Source organism: Lissotriton vulgaris, chromosome 9, assembly GCF_964263255.1.
Source record: "Lissotriton vulgaris chromosome 9, aLisVul1.2, whole genome shotgun sequence".
Classification (NCBI taxonomy): Eukaryota; Metazoa; Chordata; class Amphibia; order Caudata; family Salamandridae; genus Lissotriton; species Lissotriton vulgaris.
Genome location: NC_141697.1, coordinates 1,185,841,637 through 1,185,861,329, shown reverse-complemented (window position 1 = coordinate 1,185,861,329; position 19,693 = coordinate 1,185,841,637). Strand labels below are relative to the sequence as shown.

General features: G+C 44.9%; 1 protein-coding gene across 1 annotated transcript in view; it reads left to right on the top strand.

Moving 5' to 3' along the window:
- PLXND1 (plexin D1) overlaps positions 1-19,693 on the top strand; it is a 313,125-nt gene that overhangs the window by 163,715 nt on the left and 129,717 nt on the right. Inside the window, exons 12-15 of the mRNA XM_086939243.1 lie at positions 916-1,079; positions 1,856-2,007; positions 2,888-2,999; positions 17,443-17,582. Coding sequence (XP_086795369.1) covers positions 916-1,079; positions 1,856-2,007; positions 2,888-2,999; positions 17,443-17,582 — 568 coding nt within the window. The remainder of the gene's footprint in view (positions 1-915; positions 1,080-1,855; positions 2,008-2,887; positions 3,000-17,442; positions 17,583-19,693) is intronic.

Sequence of the window (19,693 nt, the reverse complement as noted above, 5' to 3'; positions counted from 1 at the left end):
TAAAGGCAAAGGTTACAGATGCTGCCATCCGTGATTTAACCTGAAAAGTTTGGAACTTGAAATAACTTTGGGTAACAGAGAACCCGGGTGCCACATTGTTCATAGAAATGTTCAACTTTGGTGTGAAACAAAGGGGGCATGTCTATCTCTAGTGTCATTTTGCTTTTTGTTTTTAAAAAGTTCTGTCCTTCTCTGGGAGTCCTAAGAAAGTTGAATTCCCTAGACTGTTTGTATTCTCTAGATTTTCCAACGGGGCTTCATCTGATGCAATATTATACATTTAGCCCTACAGATTGCAAAATAATGAATGGAAGGTATTGATCCCAAATATGCAAATTGTCTTGCAATATTTTTTACAGATCTTTGATTATTACGTTTCCTACTGGACACAAAGAATGCAGTAAAAATGTGGTCTTGTTAATACATTTAGCATGCCTAAAATATCTATAGGAACTTCGTGGGTACAGACTGTATAGAAAGTAGACATCAGAAGGGTTCAGAAACTGGATTGCCTCATACTGCCTAAATAATGGGAGTTAAAATTACCCACCTACCCAGGGCTCATTTTATCACACTCAAAATGATGCAAGGACAGCAGTATGTGACGCTGTGCCATGCACAACACAAACACTTTTTTACTGCAAACACTCAGCCCGCTGGGCATTCTTTTTGCAAATGAATGGTAATTAAATGCAGTTAAAGTTTACAGTGTGGTAAAAGTGTTTCCAGTTTATTATTGCCCAACATGTGTATCTTGTGGTAAAAGTGATTTGGTGCTTCAAGTGTCACACAGTATACTTCAATCACGCTGGGAACTTTTGCCACTCCTTGGTCCGTATGAGATGAATGACATTGCCACATGTTCTTTCTATACTCAGAGTTTTTAACTTTCCCATTTCCCTTTGTCCAATCCAGTGAGTGTTTACAACTGTGCTTCGGGCAGCTCAGACTGCTCGCAGTGCATGGGACGTGAAGATCTGGGACATCACTGCATTTGGTCCGAGACCACCTCCAGCTGCAGGCTGAACACTGAACCCCAGCTGACATCCATTACGTGCCCAGCTCCAGAGATCAAGAAGGTATAAGGATGGTGGGTGGGCAGTGCAAACATGACTTTTACCTCTTGCCAGCCTATGGTGTGCTGCAAAGTCATCACCAGACTTGGTTTGAATATATGTTGCAGTTTCAAGGTCAATAATGACAACCTGCCCATATATGAACTCCACATTCTCATCTACCAACATAATGACTTAAGCGTAAGTAGGGAAGCACAGATCGACTATTCCTAACTTTGCATCTACCTACCTTAACCCTTTCCTTGCTGCCGTCGGCCATTGACTGCTGAGACCGTTTGCTCCACGGCATTTATGCCCATGACCTAGAGGTTAGACATAAGAAAATCGGACCGCTCGGACAAATTGCAGTCCATACCAATACTTAACGCCCTGAGAAAGTCCCAGGCCGGGTGGCCGTGTAAGGGGGCGAAACACGTGTTGGCTGTCACTTCTGGCTAGCCTCCTAAATAGGAGTCCTGGCAACTGTATATATAAAAACACTGCATATGATAAGCTGAGTCTGGGAATTTTTTCCGTGATTGGACTACTGTATTCTTAATTTGTCCTGACACACCTTTGGATCATTAGATAATGCAGGAGTAAAGTATCTTCACTGATCCAAAGGGTCCCTTGTAGATCTGCTGTGTCCTCTATCAAACATTTCCTGTACTGGAGATCTTGCTACCTTTTAATGCCTAAATACCCAGCTGCATGGAGCATTGCCTGGAGATCATTTCTTCAGTATAAAAAAGCAGGATTGTTGATTTTTAAATATTTCTTCTTTCTTGGGTCCCTAACAGATCGAGCCATTGAGCGGCCCCTTGGAAGGGGGGACACTGCTGACAATAAGAGGGAATAACCTGGGCCGTAGATTCAGTGACATTGTGGAAGCTGTGAAGGTTGGCACTGTGAAATGCACGCCCCTGCCCGACCAGTACCTGGTATCTGTACAGTGAGTATCTTGGGTGTTGTCTTAAAATGGGCAATAAAATAAATTCACAATCTAGTTGTTCTGCACCTGTCCTATGTACGCCTTATCCTTAACTCTATACCCCAAATCCTGTATGGGTAGGGATTATTTATGACTTAAGAGAGGCGCAATTGATACATTTTCTTTTACCTGGTTTGAATTCATCCGTGCCACCGATCAAGCTGCCTTGGTTTATCCCTTTGCAATCCGACGACTGTTGGCGCCAAGTCCTCCTCCACTTGTTTACAAACCTAGCATGTCAGCCACCAACAGAAATGACAGAATGCGGCCTGATAATTGATTATAGAACTGCAGAAATGTCTATCACTTCATTTCTAGCACAGTTGAATTTATCAGTTCCCTGCCCAGGCTGAAGTGAACGCCAAGGTGCTACGGTTGACATTGTCTGCTCAACAAGGCTCAAAGCTATCTGCAGATATGGTCTTGAATATACACCACTTCATAGTCTACACGGGCCTGTTTCACGGGGGCGGAACGGGACCATTCTCATTTCTGGTCCATTGACTCTCTGTCATTGGGCTGCTTCCTCCCTGAGAGCTTTCAGGGGCTTTAGGTATCAATAGTTTAGCATGAGCCGTGACATCAGGGACTGAGGGGATGATGGGCATGCTGCACACAAATATGGCTGTTTTGGACTAAGGAACCGAGGGGCGGGGTGTTTTTATTTTCTTCATTATGGACCGTGGTACCTTTGCTATGCTTCTGGGGGTTTCCTTTAATCATTGAAGGCAGCAGTTGTCCTCTCAGCCCTTGTGTTTTTGCAGCAACTGCTTAGTTTTGAGGAACTTCTCAGACATGCCTAATTGGTCACAACAAGATGTTTCTTCTTTCTGTCCTCCAGGATTGTGTGCAGGACAGGAGGTGTTCCGAGCATCCTTTCAGCCCCTGTGTCAGTGAATGTCAGCAAAGAGGGCCGGCCTGAAGGGAGGTCGCGAGAGCAGTATTCCTATGTGGTGAGTAATGGAGCCTTGTCCATCACAACAGCTTTTGGGCTTCAAAGTCCAGGTGAACCCTGATTTTTCTTCTGACAATAGATCAATGACAGCACCCCCACTATTCAGAACACATATATTACCCCAGTGGTTGGAATAAATGGAACAATACAAGTGCAGGCACTTCCTATACCAGAGTACCTGTTTTGACACTAAGAAGTGCCTGTACTCTCCTATTAAATGTATTTTATCCCTGTTGAGAAGTGCTGATCTGCTCTCTTTCAGATTGAAGAAATTCAGGTATTCAGTACCTGTGAGAACCTACCTATCGAAAGAATTTTATTAACATTATTGCAGCAGGGATGTCCCTAGCAGAGGATGTGATAATGTATCAGAACAGGTTATTAGATCAATAGTCACAGCATAGGTTTTACCAGTAATATTCATAGAACAATTTAACGCTAATGTCCTGAGCTCACGTTGTCACTTTCATGTCTCTAGTGCAGGTTGTACCAACAACGCCCATAGCCCAAGGTGCAAAAATGATGTCCATAGCAAACGTAACATCAACGCCCATAGCGCAGACTCTACCAATGATGATGCATAACTCTGGGTGCAACAATCAAGCAAGTGTCTTGTAAAGTGTGACTACTCACCCGTTAGGGTCTCAAGGCGCTAAGTGGGGGGGGAGAGGGTCTGTTTTACAGTCGAAGAGCCAGGACCTCTTGAGGTCCTTCCTGAATTGCGGAAGATGTCCACGCCACAGGTTGTAAAAATGATTACAAAAAGTGCAAATATATAAAAAAAACTGGGCTGGACATTATTCCTAGAGGTCACCTTGATAGAGACAAAACATATCAGCATCAGTTCCGTAAAGAAGCATTTAGTGTCTGCGCTCAATGAGTGTACGGGAAATCAATCTACGCATGCGCACCCTGGAGAAAGACCTGAGATTTGTATACATATATAGGTTTGAATAAATACTAGTTAATAGCAAAATCTCAAATTAAATGTAAGTGAGAATACACATGGCCTTACACTAATTGTATTACGTTCCAGTGTGCCATATATATTCATAAAAGTGCATGATGCGTAAGTGGCAGTAGCGCTCACACTGCAGTGCTCAGCTGAATAAATAATATACAATAGTGCACAAAATGCAGAAACCAGGCAGAGTCAAGCTATTGCTCGAGTAAACTAATAGTAAATTTGCACATCCTGCTGCTAGGAAACGAAATCTAGAACTCAGACCTGGTTTTCAGGGGAAAGGGGCAGCGGGAAGAGTCCTGTTGACAGGAGTGTACAGCGCAGTCGTAAAGAGACCTCACTGCTGCAGCACTAATCCCACAGTGCTTAGAACAACACGGCCAAGCACTTCTAGTGCAATGGTTATTCAGTGCTACAATAATAAGCATTGCCTTAATGCTCTTGAGAAGTTTGGCAGCCACACAAGGGCGGACATACATCACCGGCCCAGCCGAAAACAGCCGCTGTGTGAGAGGGCAGGTTCGGTGCCCGAGAGCAGGTCACATTCACTCATGACTCACTCGAAAAACACAGGAATCAAAACACTGAAATCCAGCAACGCACTTCCGGTGATTGCAAAAGAGGGCAGCTTTGGCGGAGGAAAGCAGAACTGGGGGTTAAGGCACAACAGGAAATAGCTTTAAGAGCATTGTGCAAACTGGCATTTCTGATCCCTCCCCAAAAGCTTTTTTTAAACATTTCTAAAGCTGTAAACCTAGAATTTGAATGTGAGGGGCAGGAGGTGGGGGCTGTGGGTCTGGGGTGGAGAGGGCTTCATAGATCTCTGCGGGAACGGGGTGTGTGAATAGTTTGCACTTTGAGTTTGCTACAAGCAGTCCCCAGCAGCCGAAGGGAATTCCTACTGGGAAATTGTGAGCAGGTGGGTAAAAGACACAGGCAAAGTGGGTGCAAAAACCATTTGCTCACGTTATACCCCAATCCATGCCTTCCTGTTGTTTGCACCGGGGTGTTTTGCACCTGTTATTACCTCATGGGTCTTAATGACCCCACAAAAGCTATTAGTGTCACCCGGGCAGAATTATTACCTGGGCCAAAGCCGCAAAGATGCTGCAAACATCAGAGGAGGCAGTGTGAAAGGGTAGCTCAGACCGCGGCCCCACCTGGTGCATTTGATGTAGATTGGCCCCTATGCCTTAGGCCTTTGAGGGCACTAACAGTCCATTATCAATCACTGCGTATTGACATTTTAAGAAAAAAGAGTGCCACAATCATCTGCCTCACCTGCAGTTCACCTTTCGATGAACATGCTAATATGCAAACGAAAGTATCTGGGGCCAGTTGCATATAGCGCAGGCCACGATACACTGGTCGCAATTGGCGACCAGAATCTTTGTGACCAGTGTGCTATTTGCGAACCAGTTTTCAAAATACCAATTCCTAGTGGGTTACAATTCGACCCACCTCATGAATATTAATGAGACGAGCAGCAAATTGCGACCCACTATGAATCGCAGCCATCACCTTGATAGTTGGTTGCTGTGGTCATCAGGCCTGCATGTCTGTGATTGATTTTAAGTTTTTTTTAAATGAAATGTTTAACTAGCATTTTATAAGAGTTGGCAGTAGTCCATGGGACCCCTGCTTGCTCTTAGAAAATAAGTCTTTTCTCAACATTCAGGCAGGAGAAGTGGTCCCCTGGAGACTCCTTCCTGTTTGAGAATGCCTTACTACTAAAATTCAGTAGTCAGTTAAGTGTTAACCAGATGTCAGTCCCACTGCGATTCAGCATTTGGAAGGGAGGCACTAAACATGCCCCTACCAAATACCGATTTTGTATTTAGCAGCAAACCCACATTGCGATTCGGTAACATGTTACCAAATCACAATATGGGTTTCAAACTACCAAAATGCTTTTATGCGGACGCAAACAGCCTAATATTGCGAATTGGGACGTTTGCTAATGCAAAAAGGCTTGATACATATGGCTCTAAGTTATTTCCTGAGTAGGAGAAAAGGACTGGGAAAGGTTTGGAGTGGCCAAACACGACCTAGGGAAATCCCGTGGTAGGCTGATGAATGGCGAGTGTCTTGTAAGAGTGAAGGTAGCATCACCCTGCAAAATTACTGTGGGAACACGCAGAGTTTTTTTGCTCTTCATATAATTCTGGAGACAGTGGGACTCACTTGCTACACTCATTCAGGACACTGCTTTTAGGGTTCAGTCCACCTCTGCTGTTCTGCTTCATTACAGCCACACCTGGTGTAGGAGGTTGTATGTCGAAATATCAATCTCAGAAACAGCACGCTACCAAAATATTGTGGTCAAAATATTTAAAGTTAAGTGCATATATGCAAGTACAGATTTTTTATTCTTAACTCCACAGTTGAATACCTTGACAACGTATATTGTCAAGGTATGTAGGTAAGGAGTTAAATAAACTAACCCTATGCTTACCTATATATACTTACCTTTGTGATATTTTGTCCATAATATTCTGGAGTCGAGCTACAGACGGCCTGATTGATGTTAGGGAAACACGGGGCATATTAACAAGGGCTTTATCTCTGCTTTTTTTGCCATTAAAAGCCAAAAAAAGCGGCGATAACACTATCGCCCTATTTACAAGAGGGTGCTAACATGCATAATCGCATGTTAGCACCCTTTTTCCCGACGCCTCCCTTTGCATCTCTAATGAGATGCAAAGTGGGCATCACTGGGCGTACCCCTGATGGACTACCTTGTAAAATATCGCTGGTGTGCACATCGCGATATTTACAAGGCAGCCCACAGGATTGTAGCATACGTTAGATTTCAGTGAAAACGGTGGTTTTCGTCAAAAACTATTGTCTGCTAAAATCCTGACTTCCCTATGCTTAACATAGGGGGTGGATTATGCTGATAGGGCCACATGGTCATATCAGCAAGTTTATCGCCGTTTTGCAGGGAACATCGCTGGAAAACCAGCGATGTTCCCTGCAAAACAGCGATTTCCCCGCTATCGCTGGATTTCTTATCGCCGTTGTGAAAAGCGTTGTTGATACAGCGCTATCACGGCAATGAAATCCAGCGATAGGATAAACATCGCTAAACGCGCTTAGCGATGTTTATCTCTAATCGTTGTTGATATGCCCCCACAGTTCCCTGCACCTGATATCCCATTCTAGTTGGGTTGGACATCTAGCTGCGGGAGATGGGTGGGTAAAGTGAAACTACACCTTGGGGGAAGTTGAGGAACTTTGCACTTAATCACTGAGTGTGAAATTCCCCATTTTCCCAACTTCATAGGCAGAGTTTTTACATATCCTACCCCTAATTTTAAGGAAAAGACACAGAGAGTCAAGCAAGCTGGTGGCCACACCTGGTTTATTTATGCTTCATATTTTATTGAGAAATGTGTAGGCCTGCTAACAGAAGTCCTGCTAGTAGTAGTAATAACCTTGTAGGTGTGTGATTGCATACAGAGTAAAGGTGTGACTTCAGGCATGGATAGGTAGAATGAGGCGACAATATGAACAACACATGTTAGTACATTTATTCACCCCATATGTCTAATTTGTACATAATTACTTTTTCTTGGGTGGTATGTGAGGGGCATATAGTGTTACAGGCCTGCACATTCCAGGTTAAATAGGAGGGATTTAAGGACCCACTTAAACCCTGTGGGAGAGGGGGTAGCTCTGAGTTTGCGTAAGAGGGCAATCCAGTGGGGGGGGGGCCATTCGTTCGTAAGATCTGAACTTGGACTGCAGCATAGGTCAATGGCGCAGGCAGCCACAGTAGTGGAGTTTGAGCTGGAGCAAGGAGAGGGAGCTTGGCAGATCATGGCGGGGGTGATGGGGAGAGCCTGGCATACATTAGGAGAAATAGGGATCAATAGCACCCTTATTGGCTTCGAACCCCAGTGCAGTTATTGCTGCTCTAATGCACATCTCATTTTGAAACCCGATACATGATTAGGTACATGCTTATTGTGCATCCTCATGGTCAAGGATGCAAGGTGGCTGCTTGCTTTCTTAAACAAGCATTGGCAAAGCCAATAGGTTGGGTGTTGGCTGCCAGCGCTTTGGCTTTGTCAGTGCTTGTTTTGTTATGTTATGATTTTTGTTAACCTTTATCGTCTGGAAAGCTGCTGGGCCCTCACCAAAATATATCAATTTGGCTAAAAGCTAAATATTTTTTGCTCTCAAAAAGCATGCAGAGCCGTCCCTGACACTTGAAAGGAACTACTTTTTGTGTAAATGCCCTCCATGTGAAAGGGCAGATTGCCGTCACTCACAGTAAAGTTAGCCAGTGGCTGAAGTTGACTGACCAGTTGTCCCATGCTGTATGCTATGTTTGTGGAAAAGAAAAAATGTGAATGAAACAACTGCAGACCATTGGATAAAGAGGGCTGCTGAAACCACTATAAGTAGGTATATTTGTAATTTTACTAAAATCAAGACGTCTTGGCTAATGACAGACCTAAAAATCTACTTCAGGACACACTTAGCTGTGTCCCCTCTAACTGTCGGTGTGACAAAAGATGTGACTTTGCTGACTGGGTCCAACAAACAAATTACCTGGACCCGCTGGAACACATCCAGAGGAAGCGTCCAAGTGTCCAGACCCTGGGCATAAGGCAAATCAGAAAATATCTTTCAGTCTCTGCTTGAGGATCCTGTCCACCACCTGGAGTGAGGAGAAGCTAGCAGTATAAGGGTCCTAGAAGGCTCATCCGGGGCAGGGGTCTCCACCCTTTTATGTGATAAGAACCACTTATTTTTTTTATGAAAATCATCCTGAGCTACTAATATTATTAGTGTTCCAATAGTGAGACCATCAGACACAATTAAATTATAGGCCCCCCCATGCAAGATTACCAGCTGTGATCCCCTCAGTTCATCAGGCAGGGCTGCCAACAGTAATGTAAAAAGGCTTCATCAATTTGGCATGCCTCTAATAAATGACAGCCGCAGCTGCAATTCCCCAGGCACAGATGGAATATTAGTAATAGGTCTCTCCAACGTGGCATGATTTTTCACTCAAATATTTAGCTTTAAGTATATTTTGGAAATTTGACCATTTTTCTTCAAACATCAGTTTATGAGTTTTGAAAATACACACCTTTACATCTCAAAGACAGGCTTTCTGTTTTGGGATACATATATCAATTCAGCAAAAGCTTCTACTTTAATAGAGTGGGCTGTGCTCAGGTCAGATACTTATAGGTAGCTGGAGAGCTCCAAATAGCTCATGAGCCACTTGTTGGAGAAGCCTGATCTGGGGTAATATAAAGCTTGTCATCTGCCAGGAACCATGGTCCAGAACATATATATATCTTGAGCTTCCTAAAGGATGGCTGATGCAGCGGTTCACGTCCTTGGTCGTGTGCTCCAACAGCAGTGGGTTTAAAGACTTAGAATGCCGAATCCCTTTGGGATGAAACATTGGGTCATCTTGTAATTTGGTTATATTTTTAGGAGTGGGTCTCCCCCATGCAGCCAATGGTCATCTAGAAAGACTGTTTCCTGAACTCTTTTGTACCAATCCCCCCCAGTCCTTTTGGTGTAATCTAATATAAAGGTGTCTCTCCAACAGGACAACTCTCAAAATGTTGAGGGTACGTTCCCAGGGTTGGACTGGCCTATAGGGCAGTCTGGCCGTGCCTGAAGGGCCGGTCTGAGAGGTCAGTGCATCTGCCTCTTTTTTGCCTGTTTGTGGGCCTGTTTTATGGTGTGCTATGCCAGTTTTTACTGTTGATTTCCCTGATATTAAAATAAACATTGGCTGCAGCAAGCTCAAATCTAAGCAGTCTTCCATACTTTGCAAAACAAATATACGGTGAACCTTTACAAGTTCAAAACTGCCCCAATTTGCAAACATCAGCCACATTTTCAGCCATCTGATTCATAAATGGGGGCCACTTTTATTTTAGTGACCAGGCCTATTTTCTGTTCCAGTCCACCGCTGACTGTTGCCTTTCTTTTTCATCAGGTGGTCAGGCTTCAGTGTTTTATTTTTGTCCTAAGTCACAGATGGGTCGGGCCCTATTAATAAGTTTAAGATCTCCTGGTGTGCAGACGAATGAGGAGAAGCAATTTATTCAACAGAGTACCCCTCTTTGAGGGGCATATTATCAAGGGATTTGTCTCTGCTTTTTTGGCTTTAAAAGCCAAGAAAGCGTAGATAAAATTATCTCCCTATCAGCAACAGGGTCCTAACACGCAAATTTGCATGTTAGCACCCTTTTTCTCTACGCTTCCCCTTGCATCTCTAATGAGATGCAAAGGGGGCGTTCCAGAGAAAAATAATAGGAGAAATGTTGTTAAGCGACATTTCTCCTATTATCAAGGATATCGCTAACCTTGTTAGTGATAAAAAAAAAGCAGCGCTAACCGCGGTTAGCGCTGCTTTTTTTACACCTGGTATTTTCCTGACTTAGCCATGATATCCTATGGAAGGTGGCTATCATGGCTAAGTTTGTGAGCCCCTATCATCAAGCTAACGCCAAACTTCGAGGGATTATCGTTGGTTTTCCAGCGATAATCTCTCATTAGGCAGTTGGCGCAAGGATTTTTATCACTTCTGAGATAAGAGTTGCTAATAGCACGCTATCTCAGTGATGAAAATCCACGCTACCCGGCGATAATTATCCTAGTGCTAAATGCGCTTAGCAATAGTTATCGCTGGGGCTTGATAATATGGCCCCCAGTGCGGTAATTGAATGATTTTTCCAGGACATTATACAAGCTTGTATGGCCTAACAGAAGAGCAATCTAGAGCCCACATTCCATGCTAAAGATCTGGTGATCCAGTTCTCCTTTAATGATGGGGGCTGGATGTTTTTTATTTCCCCTGGACTTTGATGTGGGAGCTTTCCTGAAAAAGCCTAGGGTCTCACTTTATGTTAGGTTGTCTTTCCTGTCTTAGCCAGCTTGTAAAGGGCAGGGTTGGTTGGTATTCAATAAATGAGGCTAAGGCTTGGAGAAAACCCTTGTTCTCACTCAAATAACAACAGCAAGTAATTAAGTATGAGCCGCAAAGGGCTTTAATGCAATCATGGTTTCTCAAATGTTATTACAGACAGATCCTCATTATATCCTATTTAGCAGTTTAGGATTACCCGATAGTCGCAGGCGGGAGTACTCGGTTACCCAGAGGTTTAGGAATTGTTTTCAGTGCAATTTGTATGATTAAAATGTTCGAAATATTTGGGTGAATAATCTATCCTCTATTATACTTTAGAGCTATCTAGTTGCGATTATTCTGTCCTTTAGCACTCTATGACTATTCACGTTTTTAAAACCAGTATTGCCTTTAGTGCTATGGGATTTGACAACAGTTTAAAGACTGTAACTCTTCCCCTGATGTTGAGACAATGTGTTTTCCTGGAGTCAAGAGAATGTATTCTACCGTTGCCTCTAGAATATAATCCCATGCACTCTAGAAAATGTATTCAGCTGAAGTTGAGGGAGTTAATTCTCCTGTAGTCTAGAGGACGTATTATCCTGCACTCTAGGGAAATGATTCTCCTGTAGTCAACAGAATGTCTTAGCCTGGACCCTACATCATTTATGCTCCTGTAGTCTAGAGAATGAGTTCTCATTTTAGGAGGTTTAATTCTTCTAGAGTCCAGCAGATGCATTCTCTTGGAGTCTACAGAATGTACTCCCCTGTAGCGTATAAAGTGTATTCCTATGCACTAGAGAAGATTTAATTCCAATTCCATGGATTTGAGAAAATGTATTTGAATGCAGTAGGGAAAATGTATTCTCCTGAATTCTAGAAAATATATTCTCCTGTAGTCTAGAGAATGCATCATCCCAGACTCACGAACATGCATTCTCCTGTAGTTTATAGGATGTATTCTCATGCAGTTTAGATATGTATTCACTGGAAGGCAAGAGTATGTTCTCTCTTGTACTTGGGAGACAGCATTATCTTGGAATATAGACAATGTTTTTCTCCTTTAGCCTAGAGAATGTCCTCTCCTAGAGTCGAGAGATTGTATGTAGACTCCTTAGACACTATTCTCCTCACACACTAGCTTATCGATGACATTCTAGTAAGAGCCTAGCCCTCAATTTACTGTTCCCTTCTGCCCCAGCTTGGCCCTGTGCCAACAGCTATGAGGCGCTCTCAGCCTCACATAGGAGACTCGTGCTGATGCCTTTATTTTTACATCGATATGAGTAATGGCCCATCGAGCTAGTTATTGCCTGTAATTGCCGAGGCATTTCCAAGTCACGTGCTTTGCTTGTGGATTCGCAGACATGGTTTGCACTGGGTTCACACTGGGTTTTATGTTTTTGCCTCTTAGAATACAGCGAAGGCTTCACAAATCCTATCTGAGAGCCACCAATTACTGCTCTTAACTCAATAAACAGAGTGGGGAATAAAATTGGATCCAGAGAGGGCCGGGTAATTAAAGGGCTGAATGTCCCTAGTCAGCAGCTGAGGCATTAAAAGGGAATTATGGGCTGAATCAATGCAGAATAATTAAATGCCATCATGACCTCGGGGGCGGCCTTTCTCAATACAAGGGGAGGAGGTGTGCTCTTGTGGCTAGAATCCCAGCTGTAGTCCCCACTCTCCTTTCTTGACCACACTGTGTGATCTTGGACACACCCCTTTACCTCTCTGTTTCAGAATCTGTGTAAAATTGGGAGAACTTGCTGCAGACTGACCACTAGTACTAGATGGCGAGTAAAACAGAGAACCTTAGGGGCAGATTTACAAGCCCCTTGCGCCACTTTTGCGTCACTTTTAACATGGGAAAAGTGACGCAAAAGTGGCGCAAGGGGCTTGTAAATCTGGTCCTTAATATTTTGGGGGGTTGCCCAAGGGTTTGTTTGTGGGGACCGCAGACATCCTCAGTAAAATCGTAGCAGTGCTTTTGGACAATCCCCTACATACATCCCATTTGCTGCTTGTAATTCCACCTTGGCCTCTGGCAGGAGGCCCGAGTATTCCCATAAGCCGCATGCAATAAAGGAAAGCCATGTGGGATCACTTAGGGCTCAGAATTAAATTAACCCCCTGAGCCCTGAATTAACAACTCCCTCGGTCCCCGGCCAGTCTCCTAGTTGCTCTGGATAGAGTGGATTTTTGTGTGTGGTATGTCTGGAATTTATCTGGTTAGTGGAGCGGGTTCTTCAAATTAACACAGGGTGTAAAGCAAACAGTGCGCCGGTGGACTGTGGCTGCATTTCTCCCTTGTTATTCGTGTAATTATCCACGGTATTTATAAGAAGTGTTTTAAAGAGAGAGGCACTCACTTAGAGCCCCCGACTTGCTAATTAAGAGCTCGGATTCAGAGCGGCCAAGGAGGCTGCCAACCCGCAGTGTGGCAGCCGGGTGTTATTATGCCCCATATTCATGGGGTAGTACAGATGTGGTCACATACCCTCTGATTAAGGCTGAAGTTGCACATTTTTTTTACAACCTTCGTGAAAGTCTATGAAAAAATTCCCTTGGTGCATGCAGCATGCTAAGTTTTTCTCCCTTGTGACATATGTTACTTTTGTGCCAACTTGTATCGCACATGTTGTTGTTTAGCACTAAAAACCGATCCACAAAAGATGTACTGTGCAGATAACACGTCGGGCCTGATTATCCCTCCAACCTAATCATGAAAGGTAATACCACAGGCGGTAAATACCTTTGGGTGCGGTACAGCCGCACCAGTCTGACTATTCGCCTCGGATTGCAGGATAACGTGGTCATTGGGAATTTACACTTCTCTTACAAAAAAGAAAATCACACCACTCAGCACTGAACCGATGACTTCACAGGACGTGACGTCATTTGACTTTATAAGTATATTGAGAAATGGACACAACTGCATGGTAAGAGTGATTTATAGTAGGCCAGTCAAGCAGCGACCTAGCCAGGTACAGTCACACCGACCTCCCTGTAAAAGATCAGAAGTCAGGTAGCCATAACTGCACAAGCCCCCCCCTGGCTGCTTCCGCCGCAGGCGGGGCAGTGTCGTATTACTGAAAAGACAGTCACCCCCACCCCATAACCCCTGGCAGCGCAAGGAGCTCCTGCCCATGCTAGAATTATTGAAGCACGCGCACAGGCGAGGATGCCTCCGGGAGTGGGCCAAGCACTGTGCAACATTTGTAAAAAAAAAAAAAAAGTGAATTGGCTTTATGTATGCAAAAAGGAAAATTGATGGACAGTATGCAGAACAATGTCATGAGTTCACCCCAGTATAGAGATCTGGGCCGAAATCCATAGTTTTTGTGCTCCTCATTCCAGTTTGAACCCAGCCATATTCAAATCAGTCTTGACACTGTGCCTGCGGGCTGCTCGGGGTGACAAATGCAAAAAGAACAATTGATGAACAGAATGCAGAACAATGTCATACATTTACCCCAGTATAGAGATCTGGGCCTATATCCATCGTTTTTTTGCTCACCATGCCATTCCAGTTTGAACCCAACCATATGCAAATCAGCCTTGACCCTGTGCCTCATGGGAACAGTCCAGCCCGAACTACCAAGCCAGGTCAGATCCTCTCTGGATTGGAAACAAGCATCTCAGGATTGGTTTCAGGATTTCCACCCTCATCAGCCAGGATAACTTGACTCCAGTGGCATGGACAGCACAGGACCCATGTCTGGGCATACCTGTCCCACTCTGGGTGACAAATGCAAAATGAACAATTGATGGACAAAATGAAGAACAATGTCATGTGTTCACCCCAGTACAGAGATCTGGGCCTATATTTTTGCTCACCATGCCGTTCCAGTTTTAACCCAGCCATATGCAAATTAGTCTTGACCATGTGCCTCATGTGAAAAGTCCAGCCCAAACTGCCAGGCCAGGGCCTCCATAGGACCGGTTTCGGGGTTTCACCCCTCATCAGCCAGGATAGCTTGCTCCAGTGGCATGGAGAGCACAGGACCAACGTCTGGGCATACCCGTCCCACTCAGGGTGACAAATGCAAAAAGAACAATTGATGGACAGGATGCAGAACATTGTAATACATTCACCCCAGTACAGGGCTTAATGTATTGACACTGGTCCACTGTAGCTGATACTACCAGCATGTCACTTTAAACTGTAGGTTTAAGCCCTAGTTTTGTCATGTTTTAAGAGCTATTACATAGTGAAATGCTCCACGAATGCTGCTGGTGCCGAGCACTGCAAACACCACGCAAATTAAGCACTGGCAAGTGCCCACCTGGAATGCCCTGCTATCAAGTGGTCCCAGTGCCAGGTGTGATGCCTCCAGGTCCACCAGGCATTTTAGCCAACAGGGCTGGTGTATCTTGGGATTTTGGAGTGTATATGCACATTATTGAAAACAAAACTCCTGGTCCCAGAATGCAATGTGCTGTTGACTAAGATGCCCTTGATTGGCTTGAGGTATTTCACAACGCATTGGGCCACTTAGGAATGCCACCCTCAGTGGTCTCCAAGAGACCCTCCACTGACTTCCATCCCGATATGGAGGGAGGGGGTGGGGGGTGAGGCAGGAGGATGGAGCCACTGGCTCCACACCCTCCTGTGCATGGCAGAATAAACTTAGATAGTGGGGGAAATGACGGGTTGGCGGAGTAGATAATCCTTCTCATTCAGAGGTTCCACACATGTAACAATACATTGCGTGAATCGGAGGTTTCCAGTAGCAGCAGGGACTCCCCGGCAGCCGCCCTTCCATGGAAGAGAAGAAAGCAAATCAAGGAACACGAGGAGAATTAGTGATATTGCATAATTCATAGGAAGTGGGGTGGCTCCTCCACTAAGGGGGAGGAGTGTTACCCCACTGCTCTCAGAGCAGGAAAAATCAAATGATAATAACATTGTTACAATCATTTTATTTTTCGAGAGGGTTCGGGCTGGCTTAGGGTGGGGCGGGGCTGGTGTAAAAGGGGAAGCGTGGTTGGCACACTCCAAGTGCATATGACTTTGTGGCCGGCCGTCTTGGGCCAGCCAAACAGTCATGCACACCTTGTATATTCCCCACCAGGCTGTCATGCACAGCCTGGTGGGGAACATGCACAGGCTCCCTGTCTCCGTTTGACCCGAACCGTGTGCGCTCAGACCAATCACAACTCTGCATTGCAGCATTGTGATTGGCTTAGGGGAGCCTATGTGCTTCCTGCTTCCGGAACATGCCAGAGAAGGAGACACGATGGATGAGAGACGGTCACGGCAGCTGTAGGAGGTGAGTGGTTTTTTTTGTATCCCCCTCACCCCCGCTCCCTGCCAGCTGCTATTGGAAGAATATTCAGCTACGTGCACTTGTATGTATGTATATGTATGTATAAATTATTTTGTAGCGCGCTCTATTACTGGAGAGTATCCTGGCACTTAGTAAATACTTCTTCTATATCGTATAGTCTAGTAAGTCACAGTTCTGTTTTTATCACTAGTTTAAGCTAGATAGACAACAGCACTGAGCTGATCTGGTGGCTCACCAGACTAATGTGTCCACAGTAGCGGCCTGTGTTCGCCTCATGTTCACAGGGTCAAACCCCAGAGGGTCCACTCAGGCTTTTATCCTTCTGAGGTAGATGGCATGAGTACCATTGAGTTGGGTAACAATAAACATCTGTTATTCAGTGCCAAGATACCCTTGGGTGAACGTGCTCCTTACAAACACACACTGTGTTATGTCATCTCAAAAGAGCGAGTCTGTTACTAGTAATCAACGGGTGGGATCTCGCAATCAAAAATGTGACCATTTAATAATGACTGTATGAAAGGGGAAACAGCCACTAAAACGCGGGCGTTTTCACGAATACCCTAACCACACATGCTTTACAACGCAAGGGTGGTTACCACGTATAACCTTTACCACGCATTTCTTTACTACAAAATACGTAGTAAAGGAATGTGAGTTAAAGGTCTAATTAAAATAGGGGGCTGGGGGGTCTCCACCCCCCCAAAAAAATGGGTTGTAACAAAAAAAGAAAACTTACCAAAAAAACGCTCTTCTGTGCCTCTTGTCCTTCATGGGATGATCCTCCCTAATGATGTGATTACGTATGTGCGTCTACGTATGAATTTTCAAACAAATAGAAAAAGGACCACTAAAAACAGTGTTGGAAAAAGGAGAATTCCGACCAAAGAAACCGTGAGTATGTTTTTTAAATTTTTCTAATTTATTAGGTTAGGCATAATTAAAAATATATTTATAGATTTGAACAAAATATTCAGACCTGCAGTCGGTTTACCATGAAAATGCCATTATCATGCATAGTTATACAACGAAAATCGTTGTAAAGGTATGCGTGGTAAAGGCATTTTCGTGGTATACCATATGCGTGGTAATGGCATTCCGTTGTAACGCATGCGTGGAAAAGGCATGCGTTGTAACGTCATACAACCGTATGAAAGTCGTGACATCTGATAACTTGATGTTGTTGTAATGAGCTCCTATTGGGCTCCCTGAATATGTGACAATTTATGAAATAGAGAGAAATGGTTTGTTTGGTGGTATTACCGGCTGGTGGTAACTCCTGTGATTCTTGTTTCAGATCCCGGAGCTGTACTCTTTGACCCCCACAGAAGGACCCCTAGCTGGTGGGACTAGGGTCACGTTCTCTGGCAAGAGCTTGGGCGTGGGATCGGAACTGCGCGTCCTGGTGAACGAGAGCAGAGAGTGTACACACTTGGTGTAAGTGCCATCTACCTGCTTATGCACTTTGTGGTGGGGCAGCTGTAGAGGGATGTTGGCCTACAGGGAAAACTAGAGATTTCCTATCATCCACCTCTGTGGAGTGAGCAGAGAATTACACCCAGAATCACTCAAACTGCTAACCATCATAAGCTCCTTGATCATTAGACAGATGCTGAACTTGGATGGAGGACAGATGTTCCTTGTTTCTGGCAGATAAGCACTTTAAAAAGTCAAAATGTACTTAATGTTACTTCCAGTGCATTAAAAACTGAGCGGAGCTATGTGCTTTATAGTTGCAACCGACATGAGATGCATTAGAAGGAGATGATTCCCTCTTTCTGACATCTTCCCAAGATACCCTAATTCCATCATCAGGTGGCTATCCACTCTCTCATACTGAACTCTTCAAAAATGGAGATGACCTACTTTCTAGCCTCCTCTTCCCCTACAACACTGTCTTCCAGTGGACCTCTCCCTAGGCGCTGCCTAGCTCACCTCAGCAAAGACCCTGGGTGTACTCTTGGGTTCCTCCAGGAGACCTCACTCCTTCATCTCCTTCACTTCCTCAGCCACCAGGTCTCCAGTTGCAGCCCGTGGCGGTAAGAGCGGTGAGGCGATGGGGCCGGGTGGGTGGGGATTTCGACTAATGACCACGAGGGAAAATTAAATAAATAATAAATTTTACCTCACAGTCGTCTGTCAAAATCCTCCATCACTCTACCCCACCACTCTTACCTGCAAGGGCCACGGCTTCAGGCCTCGCTACTTAACCATCAGAAAGATGTGTCCTCCCCGCATCTTCCAGATGGCCAGGTCACCAATGAATGAGCCGGCCTATTACAACCGCTTACTATGGGGACTTTTTACTCCGTGTGATAAAAACATTCATTTTCCCAGAAGAATGGTTCATTCTTCCCAGATATTTCCCCCTTATGTCGCTCCTCAGACAGCATGGAGGCTGGCACTTGGAACAAGCACCAGCTCCAAGGCCCTCATTTACAGGATTTTGGCATAGGGCAGCTTGTTGTGTTGCCCAACGCCAAAGTGAAAGGGCAGGAATGCACCGAATTTATGCAGTACAGTGCATTCCTGTCCTTTCTTCCTGTGCGGGCACCATTTTGACTGCCTAGCTCCAATGTCGGCACCCTTGCACCATGGTACAAGGCATGCTGGATTGCTTTTACGCAGGAAGAGGCACCTTCCTGCAAAGAAACAATCCTAAAAGACATTTTTCACTTTGCAGTACACATGAAAAGAGGAAAAAACGAGGAGAAATAAAGATATTGCTCTTCGTTTTGCCTCACCTCGGGAGGCGTATGGATTTGGCACTTTCCCAGGTCTACATGATTTTGTAAATCTATTGCAGCGTCAAAATCCATGGGTGTTGCGTGGAAACACCCACCTCAACTCTCATGGAACGTCTCCAGATCGCAGAGTAAGGTGACGCAGCCAAGTCAAGTCAAGTCAAAGCATTTATATAGCGCACTACATACCCAGGGGGTTTCAAGGCGCTTAGGAAGGGGAGGTGGATTATTTGTCAAATATCCACGTTTTAAGCTGCTTTCTGAATGCTAGGTGATTCTGGGTGAGGCGAAGGTAAGCGGGGAGTGAGTTCCATGTTTTGGCAGCCAGGTATGAGAAGGATCTGCCTCCCATGGTGGTCTTGTTGATGCGAGGTATAGTGGCGAAGGCTTGGCTGGAAGAGCGGAGTTGGCGGGAGGGGGTGTAGAAGGACAGTCGAGAGTTGAGGCAATCTGGTCCGATGTCGTAGAGTGATTTGTGTGCGTGGGTAAGCAGTCGGAAAGTGATCCTCTTATTGACGGGTAGCCAGTGGAGGTCTTTAAGGTGACCGGAGATGTGTTCGTTGCGTGGGATGTCTAATATGAGCCTGGCTGATGCGTTTTGGATTCGTTGTAGTTTCTTCTGGAGTATAGCGGTGGTACCTGCGTAGAGGGTGTTTCCGTAGTCCAGTTGGCTGCCTTACTCAAGATTTATGAGGCCACTCAAAGACACGCAGGGTGGCTTTGCATAGCTTCATCAATCTGATTCAGAGCCCTGCGTCACACATGTACCACTTTGCGTGGGCCTTAAGTGCCCCATGGCTCTCA